At 33.3% G+C, this 17,661-nt stretch overlaps 1 protein-coding gene across 26 annotated transcripts in view; it reads right to left on the bottom strand.

The window, feature by feature from the left end:
• PCM1 (pericentriolar material 1) overlaps nt 1-17,661 on the bottom strand; it is an 87,777-nt gene that overhangs the window by 55,650 nt on the left and 14,466 nt on the right. For 8 of the 26 annotated variants that reach the window (XM_075997340.1, XM_012785022.3, XM_075997343.1 and 5 more), the window contains 8 exons: nt 10,317-10,494; nt 10,064-10,153; nt 7,173-7,282; nt 5,071-5,287; nt 2,575-2,773; nt 1,444-1,617; nt 779-936; nt 423-661 (listed from right to left, as the gene is read on the bottom strand). In XM_075997340.1, the coding sequence (XP_075853455.1) occupies nt 423-661; nt 779-936; nt 1,444-1,617; nt 2,575-2,773; nt 5,071-5,287; nt 7,173-7,282; nt 10,064-10,153; nt 10,317-10,494 (1,365 nt within the window). Of the gene's footprint in view, nt 1-422; nt 662-778; nt 937-1,443; nt 1,618-2,574; nt 2,774-5,070; nt 5,288-7,172; nt 7,283-10,063; nt 10,154-10,316; nt 10,495-15,653; nt 17,661 lie in introns of those variants that run through there. The other 18 variants (XM_075997345.1, XM_075997350.1, XM_075997352.1 and 15 more) reach the window with 4 other exon arrangements.

Below are 17,661 nucleotides of genomic sequence, written 5' to 3'. Positions count from 1 at the left end.
ACTTTAACAGTGAAAGATTAGAGACAACAATCATGTACAAAAAATAACACCTCTTCAATCTACTTCACTCAGCAAAAAACAACAACAAAAAACCCTTGTTTTTGTGAATAAAGCTATACTGGCACAGAGTCACACTCATTTGTTTACATATTATCTACAGCTGCTTTTGCATTGAGAAGTTGTGACAGAGAATGTATGACCCACACAAAGCCTAAAATCTACTGACTCACCCTTAATAGAAAAAGTCTGCTAACCTCTAATGTATGGCACATACAGTGCCAAGCATTTAAAGCTGGCATATAATAAATGTGTATGAGTATAGTTACACCACACAATTATCAGACACATACACAAATTTTACTTTATAATTATGACTGTACTATTTGACAAATAGTTTTTTTTAAAAACCAATCAATATTTACCTGTACCATAGCAACAAGATCTTGTAACTGTCTAAGTTTCTGTTTTGCAGCCATAAGTCTATTGATCTTCTGTTCAAATTCAGCATCTTCTGGAGCCTCATCAACCAGACTGCTCCTATGACTAGATAAAGAAGCTCCACTAGCTACCTCCTCTTCTGCTTCTTCCTCCTCTTCCTCCTCTTCTTCCCCTTGTGCAACAGGAATCTCCTGTTCTCCTTCTCTATTATATCGACAATCTGCTGAAAACATGTATAACAGAAATCAATCATTTTTTTCAAATTAAGAATACTAATGAAAGAAAATCCACTTCATAAGAATAATACAGCAAAAGTATCTGTGAATATAATCAACCATACCTAAAGGAGGAGGCATGTTTAGAGGCCTTATGTTAGCAGCAGATCTATTGTTAATTTCACAATTAGAATTCACTGATCTCCCATCTCTATTATTAGAAGCACAATGTGCATTACTATTACTATTTACTTCATTCCAGGTGGCAGCTACTTGTGGATTTCTAGAAGAAATAAAACAGTCTGAAGTTATTTAAAGTACAAAAAGAATATATATCAAAGTTTTAGAACTGCTGATAAATAATTTCAAACTAAGAACATCACTGGCTATTCCATTTAAATTCAAACTATGAATAATTAGCTCTTGCTTTTCATTAATGTCTGCATATGTGCTATTTGGAAATTTAAAAAGAAAAACATCTGAAAAATCAAATTACTCCTAAAATAAAGAGGCATAAATATGCTAAGTTAGATACTTCTTATGATTTATTTGAATTTGATCTAACAAACAACAAATTTACTAACCTACTGCATTCAATACTTTCCTATTTGTTTTTCTTTATAGGGCAGTACTATAAAGGAAATACTCTGACCAAAATAATAGACTTACAAGAGAAAAGAGAAAAGCTTAAAGACAAGGCAAATAGTGAGCACTCTGAAGTATTTTTTTTCCACATTAAAAGTATTAGGTTAGAATAAATATTTTGGAAAAACATGAAAAAAATTTTTACCGAATGTTAGTAACAGGTTCACAATTTTCACGCTCAGAATCATATTCTGACTCTTCAGTTTCTTCATCTTTTGTGTTTTCATTTACAGCATCTGTCATCATATCTGATGTTTGTTCATAATAATGAACTAATTCTCTCAGCTCATTCAATCTCTTTCGAACTTCATTTAACTTCCTGATAAATAAAAAATGTATATTTACACCCATTTTAGCACAATAAAGCATACATTATTTTCATAAAAAATAAACAAAATTTAGACCTAGTCAAATATCCAGGGGTTCTGACTATAAAGTACTGAGTTTAACGTCAAGCTTGGCTTACTAAAAATCTCACCACATTATTTTCTTATGTTGTGTTAGGGACAAAAGCATAAGAAAACTAATTTTGGCAGAAAAATCAACGTCAAAAATCTTTCTATAGAATCTGAGGGTATTTTGTAAAAAAAAAAAAATAAAAATAAAAATAAAAATCTTTCCAGGTTTCTTAAGTATCAAAAGAGTGAAGTATTACTCTATTTAAATACTACCTCTCAGGCAAAACAGGTATGCAGACATTAAGCATTTACAGAAGGTTCCCAATTTGTCTACACATATGAGATCTGTACAGTATAAAAAATGTTTAATAAAAATAACAATTAAATTTGTTTAGTTCTTCCTAAGTTCCAGGAACTATGCCAGTTTTTTAATTCTTCAAACACATTTATATGCAAGTGCACTATTATCCCTATTTTGCAGATGAGGAAACAGAGGCTTAGTAAGGGTAAGTTATTTGTCCATGGTGACACAGAGTAAGATACAATTTCAGGGCTGTCTGACTCTAGAGCCAGGTCTCTAAACCATTTAAATATAGAGGTATTTTTAACTGTAGTCCTACTTCTGTTCCTTTATTTTAAAAGAAAGTACTATCAGTTCACAGAAATTGCCTGTTATGACATCATGTTTCTCTTAGACAACTCAAATAATACACACAGAACACACACCCCATTCATTTACCCTATCACTTAAGAATGTTTATCATGTTATATAAATATAATTTTGCCATAATTTTCAACACAATCAAAAAAAACCCCAGTATTTATCCCTATTATTAATTCTAATCTGTGTAAACAATGACTGTAAGAAAATGTTTTACTGGAGTTTTTCAGTTGAATTTAGGTGGCCTTCATTTTCATTCTCATTCTGAGAGACTAGAGAAGCAGCAGGATAAGGAACAGATGACATGAGGCTATTGGACTCTCCATTGACAACAGGTGCCAAGCCTACAGGAGCAGAGGGTGAAGTTGTACTTCTCTGATCCACACTCCTTTGTGGAGAGGCTGAAGAAGGCACAACTGCAAAAAAGAAAAACTTATCGGTTACCATAAACAAACAAACATGGCATCAAGCAAGATTTATTGTTTGCTCAAATATAGAAAAATAAAAGGTAAAAACCATTAACATCTTAATTTCTGCAGATTTAAATTTTAGAAACATATGGATAAATCCAGGCCACTTGTTTATTAGCATATTCCACAACTAAACACATCAGAATGCACACAGAAGACACATTTTTATTTCTTTCTTCCAGAGTCTCTATCATTTTTACATTATAGTCACTGTGTTAAAACTAAAAGAAAAGAAAAAGACAAGATGGAAATTGACAAGAATCATGAAATTCTACCTTGGAAAAGTAACTAGAGCAGTACTCTGATAATCTGGTTCTACGTTAAGCAGGGCCACTATGTCTAATTGTGTAAGATTCAATCTCTTATTTTTATAGGATAGCCATAGGTGATAGGTCTTTATGAGGTTTTCAAACTTACAGCCCAGAGGAATTACATCTGGCCACCAAGAAGGAAGTTTTCCTACTTCAGGAGACAAAGCAAAAGTGTTAAAGTGACTGTGATATACCAATACCATGAACTACTAAACAGCTATCATTTTCTAATTAGATGATGGCAAATCCTCTATAGGGCTTCATCTAAATCTTAATTACTTTTCTATTTAATTTCTTTTACTATCAGACAAAGATATCTTATGCCTTCATGGGCAATTAATGAAGATTAAGAATCTTTGCACTGCTCTACCTCCTACCACTTCAAAGCTACTGTCATCTGTCAGTAACTTTCTCACAGGGACCCCCATTATTTGTTGTTCACTTTAATGCCACAATTCCTGTAACTGATTTCCAGTAGTCTCTTCACTATATTCCCTGACCATTCTACCTTTTGCTGCTGCTCTAACACTGTTTCCCAGTGGGGAAAAAATGACATCTACAAGTCATCAGTAGGCAGAGTGTTACTTTCTTCATGTGTACAAAACTGACCACAAAGCCTGAAGCACAACTTTTGAATTTTAAGTTTTTCTTAGTTGTGTTCATCTGTTTGTAGAGGATAAGGACGGGGATTATGCTCTAGAGAAGGAGACTAGCAGAAGTCAGGGAAATGAAAGGAATATAAGAAAGGATTATGGGGCAGGAATAGTAAAGTTCTTTTAGGGGTGGCAGACAAACAGATGTGTGGAGAGTTAAGAAACGGATTTCCGAGCTGATGTGCTTACACCTTGTCTTTTCTTCAATAATAGAGCAATTAGAATGTTGAAGAATAACAACCAGTTAGAGTTGCCCCTACTGACTCCCAATTTCCAATGCTTGAGCCCTATTACTATTTGGATAAGTGATGGGACCAGGCTTGACAAGGTATTAAGATAACAACTAAAGACTAGTAACTAGGTCTGACTTAGAGAGAACAAGTAAAATATCTGTAGAGCAGAAAAGATAATTTCTATAGTCACAGGTGCCTAAGATGATTATTTACATATTTTTAAAAAATGAATACAAGCCCAGTGAGTTTTAAGTTGTGGACTTTCTGCACTAAACTATGTGTACTAAGCTTTTCATATGTCATTATTTTTTTCTGTATAAACACTCTCTATAGCACCTTGGGAGGCCAAGGCAGGTGGATTGCTCAAGGTCAGGAGTTCGAAACCAGCCTGATCAAAAGCGAGAACCCGTCTCTACTAAAAATAGGAAGAAATTAATTGGCCAACTAAAAATATAGAGAAAAAATTAGCTGGGCATGGTGGTGCATGCCTGTAGTCCTAGCTACTTGGGAGGCTGAGGCAGGAGGATCATTTGAGCCTAGGAATTGGAGGTTGCTGTGAGCTAGGCTGATGCCATGGCAACAGAGTGAGGCTCTGTTTCAAAACAAACAAACAAAAAAACACACTCTCTAAATCTATGTTTCAGTTTCAGGGCTTTTAAATCAAAGTACTAAATGTATTAGTTTCTCCTTAAAGGAACATTTTGAATATGCTAAAAAATACAGTATTATTATCTCCAAGTATCAAATAGTTACCTCCTCTTCTACATTTCCCTTATTAAAATCCTACCAATTTTTCAAGGCCCAACTTTATTCTTTCCATTTTCTGAATTATAAAACAGATTTATGTCTATTTGACTTTTATTGTATATTAGCTTGATACTTAAAAATTTTTCACATCCAAGGCTCATCTCCCCACAAATATCGTAATTTTCTTGAGGAACCATATATTCATTCATTCATCCATCAAATATTTACTAAACCGTTATGTGACAGCACATATCCTTCTTTTTTCCTCTACTTAATACTGCTGAACCAGATTTACTTACATGATGAATTATTTAGATGCTGATCTCGAAGCGTATGAAGTTCTCCAAGCAATTTATCCATTTTTTGCTTCTTTTCCTGTAAGACTCTCATTTTGCTAAAAAGTTGGACTTTCTCATCAGGTAAATGTTCTGAAACCGATGGATTCCTGCTCTGGGAAACTTCTCTAGTTAATGAAAGACTTTCTGCCTGTCTTCTATTGTCTGGAACAGCTGGAGGCTTATTTAAAAAAACAAGAAGAAAAGTTAAGACTAAGGCAATTATAGATTGCATTCTCATTTTTAAAATGCATAAGTATTCTTTATAAAAAGAGAAATTTTTGCCTAGGTTATGCAGGTGAGTATAAGTATATGCTCCTATTCTCAAATTAAATATTATTTCCTGGTGTGCCACTATAACATATACATATAGTCATCCCTTAGTATTCATGGGGGATTGGTTCTAGGACCCCTGGGACACGTAAATCAGCACATGTGCAAGTCCCTCATATAAAATAGCATAGTATTTGCATATAATCTACACACACTCTCCCATATACTTTAAATCATCTCTAGATTACTTATAATACCTAATGCTAAATAGTTGTTATACTGTATTATTTTTTTTAAATTTACATTTTACATTGTTATATTGCTATTTTTATTGTTTTTTTCCCTACAAAAATACTTTTGATCTTCAGTTGATTAAATCTACAGATTTGGAACCCACAGACATAGAAGGCTGACTATATGTGGTTTTACATATACATATAATCAAACAGTGGTCTTGGAGTCACTGGATATCATTAACTGGATATAAATTAAGTGATAGCAACATCATATGTTATATAGAAAAAAACCTTCAAAGATCTCGTTTTCTCTTTGCATCTTTTTAGAACTACCACTATAAACTTTTTCTTTTTTTCTTTTTTTTGAGACAGAGTCTTGATTTGTTGCCCAGGCTAGAGTGACTGCCGTGGCATCAGCCTAGCTCACAGCAACCTCAAACTCCTGGGCTCAAGCGATCCTCTTACCTCAGACTCCCGAGTAATTGGGACTACAGGCATGCGCCACCATGCCCGGCTAATTTTTTCTCTACATCTATTAGTTGGCCAATTAGTTTCTTTCTATTTTTATAGTAGAGATGGGGTCTCGCTCTTGCTCAGGCTGGTTCTGAACTCCTGACCTCGAGCAATCTGCTAGGCTCGGCCTCCCACAGTGCTAGGATTACAAGTGTGAGCCACCGCACCTGGCCTAACATACTTTTAAATATAAGGTAAGTGGTATCCTTTTTAAACTTGCATTTTTCATTCATTAGCTCTGGTTCATTTACCGTAACTACTATACAGAATTTCACTCTATGTATATAATTCATTAATCCATGTTCCTATTTATGGACATTTAGGGTGTTTCTGGTTTTTTGCTATTAACACAATGCTACCATGAACATTCTTATATTTACCTCCTTGTGAACATGTAAGGGTTTCTCTACAATAGGCCATGGTAGAATCACCAGAAAAAATTTACTAGACATTGTTAAATAACTCCGCCCAAATGATTGGACCATATTCTTTTATTTTCACTTGGTCAGCAAGAAGACAGGAGACGCTTCATTTCCAATCATACTCATTTTTAGTGGAGAGGTATTAATTCACCCTTTCTTATCCAGGGCCCATATATTGAAAATTTGCATTTATATTATTATATATAAATTTCATGAGATTTTAACACTTATAACTCTCAAATCACACTTAAGAACTTTCTTAAAATTATTAGTAAACTATTGTAAGGATATAGATTTAACCTTAAGTCTTAAAGGTTGTGAATAACAGTCTTTTAGAGGAAAAAAAATGCCATCTAGTAACTTACAAAAGGAAAACTTCACTAATCACTTCATTCAAAGTAGATTTTTCTGTTTCTCAAATATAGTCCCCAGAGCACCAACATTGAAATCACATGGGGAGAAGCCCACCCCAAATCTATGGAGGTAGGGGGACTCTACTGACCAGAAACCTACATTGCTTAGCAATCATGCCAGGTGATATTTATACTAAAGTATAAGTTTGAGAACCACTGTTCTAATTAATGTGATTTTAAACTGAAGTATACTGAAACAATTAAGTTACCTGAGAATCACGAAGCTGATTATGAAAACGTTGAATTAAATCATTCAATTCTTCATTTAGTTCTGATGTGATACTAACTCCAGATAAGCTACCTGTAGTTTCTGCAACAACTGGAGAGAAAATTAACAACTATTCATTAATATAAATCAGTCAAACAGTGACTCAATGGAATGGGGTTAGGGCAAGTCTACCAGTCTGTTTGTGTTGAGGGAGTAAGTGGGAAAGTGGTAGTCAGGAAAAGCACAGCTGATTCTCACAGGTCTCAACTTCCATATCCTATAATGGAATCAATGCTCTCGGTACAGAGGCTCACAAACTTTTCTTAAAGGTTCAGATAGTAAACATTATTAGGCTATGTAGAAAATACAGTTTTTGTCTTAACCATTCAACTCTGCCACTGTGGGGCAAAAGCAACCACAGATTTGTAAATAAATGGGCATGGCTATGTTCCAGAAAACTTTATTTCAGGCAGTGGGCCAAATTCAGCTGCCATAATTTGCTGACCCCAGCACAGGAACAGATAATTTATTCAAGTGGCTGCTTGTAATACAAGTCATACTAAAAGGCTGTGGTTTAGCTTCTTAGTTAAAAAAAAAAAATGCCCTCATATTCCTAAAGCAGCTTTCTGATGACAATTTTCATAAGTTATTATTCTACTACCCAACCACCTCATCCTTATTCTTACTTCTAACTCTGCAGATCTAAAAGAGACACTGGTTATAAATTGCTTCTATTTTAAAGGAAAATACTTGCTTTTTCCATCAAAAAATTAAAATTTCAAGGTTAGATGGAATCCCATGTAGCTAGTCCAAATTCTATGTTGAAAAGAACGAAATTACAGTTCAGATAACAAATGCACAACTTCCTAGGTAAATGGTGATAGAAGCGTTCTTTCCCAAGATTGTGATGTTACCTCCCTTATACACCAGAAGATTAAATATTAATACTGTACTTGTGGTTTTTCATCAGGATTTCCCTGTAAAATCTAATATAAGAGCAAATGTTTTAAAATTACTAAAATGAAATTCTTTTTGAAGTAGTATATGAAATAAATCAAACTCTTATTCAGTCTACTCCTGTTCTGACTCATAAGTTTTTAAAAAAGAAATTATCTGCTTACTTTTAATAGTTCATATACAGAAACAGAAAGAAGACCCTTGACCTAGAATCAAGAGATTTGATTCTACTAAAATTCTGTATAAACCCAGGCAAGTCAAAAACTGTGTTAGAGTTTCTTCTCTACAAAACCAAAGTAAGAATAAAAGCTCTGACCACTAACCTACTACAATTCTGTGATGATCGAAGATGATGCAAATGTAAATATTAAGTATCTGAGATTAATATGATTATCAAAGGAATCTTTGAAATCTGATACTCCAATTTTGGAAAACATTTAAAAGGTTAACCAAACTAGTATTAGTCATTATGTTAAAATATTTTAATTATCTATTTCTTAAATATAAAAGCTAACAGTACTTTAAATTTTACAAAGAAAAATGGAGACAAAAATCTTCGTAATTATTACTACATACTACACTATATAACACTAATTATTAAAGAGTAAGTTACTTGAAAGTCTTAAAGTTCCTTATGAAAATGCAAATGTAAATTAGATACAAGAATGATCAGACAACTGAGCCAGAGGGTTAAGTTTGCACAGCAGGACAAACTGATTAATAATCTCAGTGAGGGCAGCCTCAGTGAGGACCCAAACTCACTGGCAAACATAAAATGATCAAAGAAGATAAATTATTATTAGAATGCAATGGTGGGATAACTACTAGAAAACAACTTATTTTTACTGAGCCCTAATAAGTTACAATCTTATTTTCACTTTAATGAGAAATTAAAACTCTTAGGTTTGAGAGTGATGAGACAAACTTACAAAATCAGACTTAATACTAAAGAATTCAATACAATTTTCACCTAAATCATACATGGCTATGAAAGGAAGGAAGAAGAAAGAGAAGAACATTTCCAAGTCTCAGGAAGGCTGTATTTTATCTCCTTAATTTAAAAAAAAAAAACCCTCATATTCCTAAGGCAGTATCAGAGGTCTGTCCAGAAGATACCCAGCCATGTAATATGAAAAATAGAGGCATCTACTGAAGAAGATACAAGATACAGGAAACATTGTAAAAGGACAATGACACCTCAGTCCTCTCAAAGTAGGCACCTTGAGACCTCACACGATTCTCCCAACATCTCTTAACCTAACCCATACACATTCAACATTCTCAGGTGTTCTGCTTTTTGCAGGTCTTCCAGAACGTGGATCACTTTCAACAGATTCTCGACCATCTTTGAAGTGTTTGTGCCACACTTTTATTTGTGCTACATTCATTGCATGGTCCCCAAAAGCCTTCTGAATCATCCAAATAGTTTCCACTGAGGACTGTTCAAAGTTAACATAAAATGTGATGCAGATTCGTTGCTCTACTCACTCAGTCATTGTGAATGCAACAGCCACACAGTACATATGCTTACTCAACAGCATCTAGCGCCCCACTGACTAGTACAATGAAGTCATCATTTGTTCACGCACGCGCATCACAGTCCACTCACCTCAGCTACCAGGTTACAAGTATGTCACACAATATTCTCGTTATATTAACAATGGCTGGATGCTTTCCAGACAGACCTCATAAATATAGTTTAAAGGAGCTAGCATATACAATTGGATATGTAATTGAAATAAAAGCTACTACTAACTTTGAACACTAAACATGCTCTATAAATTTATTCACTGCCTTACTTAAGGTTTTAACTCTTCCCTGGGAGACAAGCAAAGAACAATCCTACAAAAATAAAATACAAAAAATGGAAATAAAAGCATCAAGAGCCCTATCAGTCTGAGGTACAAAAACAGAACTACAGCCTGTCTCTTTTACCTCTTAAGGGTACTCTCTGATGAAAAGGAGAGCGAGCTGGCTGTCTGCACCGTACAGTATGATGGCCAGGAGTTGTCCCTGCAACCTTTTCTGCATAACCAGAAAAAAGCACAGGACAGGGTAAGCCTCACATGTAGGTTTCTAAACTAGTCAACAATCAATATCTGACTATATAACAACCAGCATCCACCTTGCAATATAATTATCTATTGAGCCCTGCTTATAAAAACAACATTCTAAGACTGTGGCATACCAGAATCATCCATCACAGCAATAGCTTGCTCTGCTTTATGCTGCAAAGCTAGAAGAGCAGCTTGTCGTCCCTGCAGAGCTCTCAGTTGCTCCTGCTGTTGTAACATCCTTTTTAACAAATCATGTTGTTTCTTCAAATTTTCTATCTCTTCCATAGGTTCTTGCTGAGGATCTCTGGCCTGTAAAATAAAACCAACAATACTTATATCTATTAATTTTAAAATCCATGTTGCTGTCTCAATTATCAATGGTAAAGTACATGTATAGATAATAAATTAGTATTAAATAATACAACCCTAGATATATTCTTAGTAGACTTGAAGAAAAAAGAGTTAGAATAGAATGATGACACAGAGACAGCCTGCCATATTAAGAGTTAGGTAATTTCACAGTAAAAGACTATAAGCAAGGGCTTAGCAAGAAGAGGAATTATTAACAAAAGAAAAGAAAAATGCATACAAAAGTCAAGACAGGAATACCAAGAGGGCAAAAGGAGTTACACACACACACATACATACACACCACACAACGAGGGATCCAGGCCCTACAGAAATGTAGGAGCATGTTATGCTGGGTTGATACCCTGAAAGTCTCTTTAAAAACAGATCAGACTGGCTGGGCGCAGTGGCTCACGCCTGTAATCCTAGCACTCTGGGAGGCTGAGGCGGGCAGATTGCTCGAGGTCAGGAGTTCGAGACCAGCCTGAGCGAGACCCCGTCTCTATTATAAATAGAAAGAAATTAATTGGCCAACTAATATATATAGAAAAAATTAGCCAGGCATGGTGGTGCATGCCTGTAGTCCCAGCTACTCAGGAGGCTGAGGCAGCAGGATTGCTTGAGTCCAGGAATTTGAGGTTGCTGTGAGCTAGGCTGACACCATGGCACTCACTCTAGCCTGGGCAACAAAGCGAGACTCTGTCTCAAAAAAAAAAAAAAAAACCAAAACAGATCAGACTAAGAATCTTTCTTTGCTACTCCTTGAAATGATTTTTAAACATCGCAAACAACAAAACCCAGAAAACAAGCAAACTTACTAATTTCTAATAAAAAACAGAAATTTTAAAAATATTTTTATTTGATAATCTTATGAAAAATGTTTTAATTGCATCACATCAGGCACATAATAAAACAGAAAATTTTATATTCTGTATTGAAGGCATCATTACTTTTTTTTTCTCTTAAATTATGCCCATTCATCTGAGTCCAACAACATAAAATAGAAGTAAATACTTTCAAATTCCCCCAAAATGCTGGGAGGTTATCACCTTGTTTAAAAGTAGAAAGATTAAACAGGTGCCAATTATAAGAAATAATCAAATTTTAAATGTAATCTTAAAACTATTCAAAATGTAACCCAATAAGAAAAAAAAAAAAAAAAACCTAAAGCAAAGAGACAAATTTAAATACAACCTGGAAACAATACATATAAGCCAAATTATGCATCAAATGTATACCATAATGGTATTTTTAATCATTGATTTACCTTTAAAAAATCTTTTATTTGAAAATTTCAATGATTTTACATAAAATATTCCACCTTTGTTACATGTAGTCAATTTTAACTCTGCATTGCTAACAAATTTTTGTTGGAGTTATATACATTTTAAATAAATGATTCCTGCCCATCTCTCTCTGCCCCAAGTTACTAAGGAGAGCAAAATAGGTCAAGGATTTCTTTTGAAAGTAAAAATGCACTGATCTATATTCCCTATTCACATTTGATTTCTAGAAAAATTAGGGAGAATACAAATGGTTCAAAAGAAATACCCTTCTGGGTGATATCTCTTACCAATACTACACAAAAATCTCTTATATTTACCTCCCACGTAGAACTCATCAGTATTGTGAATACGCATGAGTAACTGTGATAACATTTTATACTGTGACTTGGAAACTTGGAAATAAATAAAATTAGTAAGTGAATAAGCGCATGGCACAAACTTAACAACTCAAAGATCAAACAGGAAGTAGACTATGATTGCATTATATAATATAAACATCAGAGGAATCTGCTCAGTACTATATCTATCCTGGACTATCTCTAGACTTTATAAACATGGGAGAGAAATATCTACCTAGATTTTGGTTAAGCCAATATTTATTACAGGTTTTTCAATCGTCTTGAATTTCTAATAAATGAAAAAGCCCTTTTCAAATCAATTACTGTTTAATCAGTTCTCTCCCAACCTAAACAAGTAGAGTTACCTGGTTAAGACTTATATTAACTCCTGTCAAAATTCACCTTCTTAGTTCTGTCTTATGACTGCTTACATCTTAGAAAAAAAATGTTTTTGAAATAGTAGAGATAACCATCAATAGCTAGTTCTCTCGATTCATCCAAAAAATTTCATAATAATTTCATCAAAGTCATTGGTAAAACATAAAACCAAACTAGAATGGCTCAGAGAAATCTTTCCAGGTTGATATCAATCAAATATTCCTCTGGCAAAGTATAAATGATAATTAGGAGAAAAAATAATATACAAATTTTAAAAAGTGGGGAAAAAACCCTAAAGAATGTGTATTTCCACCTAATTTATGGTCTTCTCACCTCCCCAAAATAGTTAGACTTCAGGGTTACTTTAAAACAATCTTATTTTAAAGAGTTTATTAAAACGATTTATAATAGTATATAGTTTTACTTTTTAAAAAGCAAACTTTTAAAAAACTTCTTCAATACCTATTAGCTAAATTTATTTGCAAAATTGTAATGCCTTAATTGTAAAGAATTCTAAACTTTTTATTAAAATAAACAAAATTACCTTCAGATTTTTCACTAATCCAAAAGTGAATTCCTAACAACTTTTGAAAATAGTGGAGTACTACTACTGCTTAATAATTTTTGCATACATATAAATAAAATTTCAGACTGAAACTTAGAAAAGCTGAGCCAATGGAAGGGGATGGGGACTATTATCAAATATAAGGAACAAGAAGATAAGAAAATAGAAATATAAATATCTAGGAATAAGAACAAGAAGATAGTACTTAGAATGGAAATCTAAAAAGGATACTAGGCATATAGCCATCCTTCAAACATTCATTTTTATTTAAACTTATTTTGAGTCGCCTTCACCAACTACATTTTTAGTTTACAGATAAAAAAATAACTTAGGCATGAAATCTTGAATTGCACATATGTAACAGTCCATTTTCAGAAAATCCAAAATTTTCCTTTTATCTACTCCTGAGGTATCCCTAATAATTATTCATGAATCCAAATATATTTTTACAGCTTCTGACACAGTTATGTACTCCAATTTTTTCATGTGGAAGGTGAGGAACTTATAAGCCCAGAGAAGATAGAGCTATGATTTATCCAGTGTCACAGTTAGGAGAAGTCAGGTTCCTAGGCTCTGGTTCAATGTTCTTTACATCATACTGTCTGTCCCAAAATTATGTGCTTGGGTTCTAAACACAGAGGTATAAGAAACAATCTCTAAAGAAGCATAGCTGGTTTGGGTGACAAGTCTAGCTCACGTGAAATAACTAGAAATGATGAAAATAATAGCAAAACAAGGGTACATCGTATAAAGAAAGTTTCTAAGTTCTCTAAGAGCCAAGATGGGGTGTGGGCGATTAGTGTGGGCCAACAAGTGTGGGCATGGATACTTGTCAAAGGCTTCTTTTGTAAAATTATGGGAAGTGTCATCATGTCTATAAAATATTCCATAAAATGGAATCTACCCTTGGAGGTAGCTCTAGAACATCAATCATTTCATATCACAGGCTGCTTTCAACTCTGAATCTCATGTTAAGACCTTAACTTTTTTTTTTAAATTATTGTAACAAACTACTACATTTTGAAAGGATTCCAAGGAGGGAATGAGGATGAGGTAGTAAGAATAACAGATCCTGCAAAGCAGAGAAAAAATAAAGTTAGGTAGTAGGAATTAAGATTTTTTTGTAAGAAATTAAAATCACTTTACGAATAGAGTACTAAAAGAACTACACTAGGATGGCCTTAAGAATCAAGATTAAAGAAAGTCAAATTGGAATAAAATCCAAGATACAAGCTGAAGAAAGTATGATCTTCGCTTACAAGGACATTATTCAAAGAAACTTAAAAACAGAAAAGTGGTTTTTAAAAGTAAATATAATGTGTTAGGTGAAAAAAGAACAGGCAGATACTATGCTGTAACAACTGTCAACTCCTGTATTTTGTCTGTCACTGTTCAGAAGGATCAGGAGAGGAACAAAATTCCAAAGACATCACCAGGATTCACGTTCATTGGCTCTTCTCTAATACTACTAGTTTTTAAAGCAATCGGCTATTTTATTTACTTTTCTGTTGAACTGGGGCACCTTTTGCTAAGCATTTTATGTAATAAGATCCCCATAACTAACTTCAAACTTTGTCCTCAAACTCCTGTGGGAGCCAGAAAAAATAAACCAAAAAAACAAACTGTCAAAAAACCTAGAAGTTTTGCCATTCTTAAACAGCCACACACACACACACACACACACACACACACAATCCCACATAAAATAGCTACAAAACGGAAAAGAAAGATTAGTCTGGTAATAAACTAGTAATAAAAAATACACAAGTGGTCTTGTCTATGGTTAATTATTAAAATAATACTTTGCTCTTGCCAAAAGGAGATGAGCACTTTTATAAAGGCTACTTGTATTCAAACTGTTTTAAGTGGAACTACAAATAGTTGTCTTTAAACCTATCTTGAATTCCTTTATACAAACCATGAAAAATTAAAAGGATATTTAAAACAGACATTAGAGAAAAACTAGTAAAAACATTAGCAAACAAGCCAACTGGATAAATATATTTAAAAAAAAAAAGAATGAAAGGAGTTTCCAACAACAAAAACATAAACAAAACAAAACAACAACAAAAAATATATACACACATACATATAAGCATTTCATTCTTACAAAGACAGGAAAGCTAATAGCTTGCTCTATTTTTTCTTTAATGGATGACCACATGAAATAAGACAAAAATTAAAGCACTATCTTAATTCATAAACACAAATATCAGAAACAAAAGGCAAGTGATGTGGAGGCTTAAGAATGTGTTATATTTTGAGCCCTCAACTGCAAAGAAAAGAAAACAAATAACATTTTGAAACCTTTGTTAATGTAAATTTAAAACAGCTATCAGATTAATCCATGGAGACATATATAAAAAAGAAGAACTAAGAAACAATAACACTAACGGACAGCATTTTACTAAAGCAAATTACAGTATGATAATTAACCATATTAATAATTTATATATGTAAGAGTAACAGCAATAAGAGAAAAGTAAATAAGGAAGAGGAAATATGAACAAGAGGTGCTCATTTAGACTTCCCAAGTTAATATTATGAGTATACCTTTGAGGGAAATCCACGTTTTCGGCTATATTTCCTATTAGGCCTCAGTTCCCTGTCATTCTGAGGAGGTCTGTCACCTTTCCCTTTTGGACTTGTAGTAACGTCAATGTCTGAAACCTGTTCTTGTGAAGCTGAATTCCCTAGTTTGTCCTCAATGCACGGCCGAATTCTCAGACTAAAAGATGCCTCCTTTATTAAATAGTGTAGCATATTAATTTCTTAACACAAACTCCTGTTTAACATATAAGCCAGCCTTGTAAATAAATACAAAAAATTTACCAGTCCATCTTTTAAAAAAAAAATCCACCACCACCCCCAATTAAGTTTAACTTAATCAGACTTTTAAGTTTCTACAGACTAGACTGTTGCTTAGTGTAATTAAACAAGTATCATATCACATAGGCAATTTCCAAGCTATACAACAATTGCCAAAGCATATTTTAACATTTATTCTGCTACGTTATTAATCAACTTTCATGATTTTATATTACGATTTCATGTTGAAAGGAAATTTCATTATGAATGAAATTCTCATCATAGTGAATAGTTTCAATGTCAGTATATAAATTATAATAATGAACTATACAATTTCCCGCCCCTCCCTCAACAGAATTCATTTACCCACATTGCCCCAACCCTTCCATTTCTGCTGGAATATAAGGAAAAAATTATTCCCAGCACCACTGTAATTAGAAAACAATTTCCCCATAGTAGAATCCATTCTTCAACAACTGTTGGGATCAGACCCTCTGAGTGTCTCCTGGTAAAAATAATGTAGAGAAAGAAAATTCAGATTTCCTCTTCAAATTGAGAAGGGCAAGGAAGAGAAAGGAGGCAGATAAGAAACTATACAGACCAATACTAAAAGGAAACAAACCCTCAAATTCCTGATGCTGAATGGTATTCTGGAACATACCACAAAAGTAAAAGATATACAAGGTTATCCTCTCAAAAGAAAAGCTTTACTAGTCTGTCATAGGTTTTAACCCTTTACACTCGCTTGCTTTTTTCTCCCTTCCTTTATTCTACTTGGAATTTAATTTTTTAAATACCCCAGATTTTACAAAGTGCAGCAGTAGAATAAAAAACTGGAGTTTCTACCCCCATAATATGCCGAAATAAAAAAAAAACAAAAAAAAAACTGGAGTTTCTTTTCATACAAACTTATTTGGATTTTTTTATATTTCAAATTATTGATACATTCAAAGAGTAATTTTAATCTCTATAATTTTTGCTAACCATGTCGAGTCACACTTGACATCCGAGTGCAAAGGGTTAAAAGTTTACAAATGCATGGTTATATATAAGCCCATCTATTAGAAATGCTTAAAAGCATACTAATTTAGAAGCATACTAAGAACTAAGTTTATTTTATAAATCTTTCCTCAAAGTTTTATAAATTCCTAATTATTTTTCCTAAAAACAATTTTAATAAATTTGATTTTGCACAGTCAGAAATTATAGTATTATTCTGTGAATAAATCACAATGTAAATGCTATCCTTTTCCCATTTACTAGCCTTTAACTCATTTTTTCAGTCATCTAATTTTGCTACTCTACTAGACTAGAAACAGAAATGAAAAATCCTAATATCCTTAAGGAGCCCTCAGTGGCAAATGAACTTGGGAGATTTTTCCAATAGGCCATACGCTAAATAATCACTAATGATATCTACAGCCCTTATATTCACAATGAATTTTAACTTTCCCAAAGCTTTTTAAAGTTAGCAAAGTTGTGCTTAACAAACCAAACAAGAAAAACATTGTTTCTGTAAGTTGGTGGTCAAAAATTACTGGATTTTCAAATCAACCACTAAAACTATTTTTAATGTTAATAAATAAAACTTGTAAATGTGATTAAACACAGAAGACTATATACAGCATTAACAATTTGAAGGTTTCTTCCCTGGAATACATTTTTCATTAAGGAACACCTAAAAAATACCATCTTGAAAATTGGGGGAAAAGTTTAAATCTTCATTTCCAGCACATTAATTACCAAAAAGCCG

The sequence above is a fragment of the Microcebus murinus genome, chromosome 24 (genome assembly GCF_040939455.1).
Source record: "Microcebus murinus isolate Inina chromosome 24, M.murinus_Inina_mat1.0, whole genome shotgun sequence".
Classification (NCBI taxonomy): Eukaryota; Metazoa; Chordata; class Mammalia; order Primates; family Cheirogaleidae; genus Microcebus; species Microcebus murinus.
This window is presented reverse-complemented; position numbering and strand designations above follow the sequence as displayed.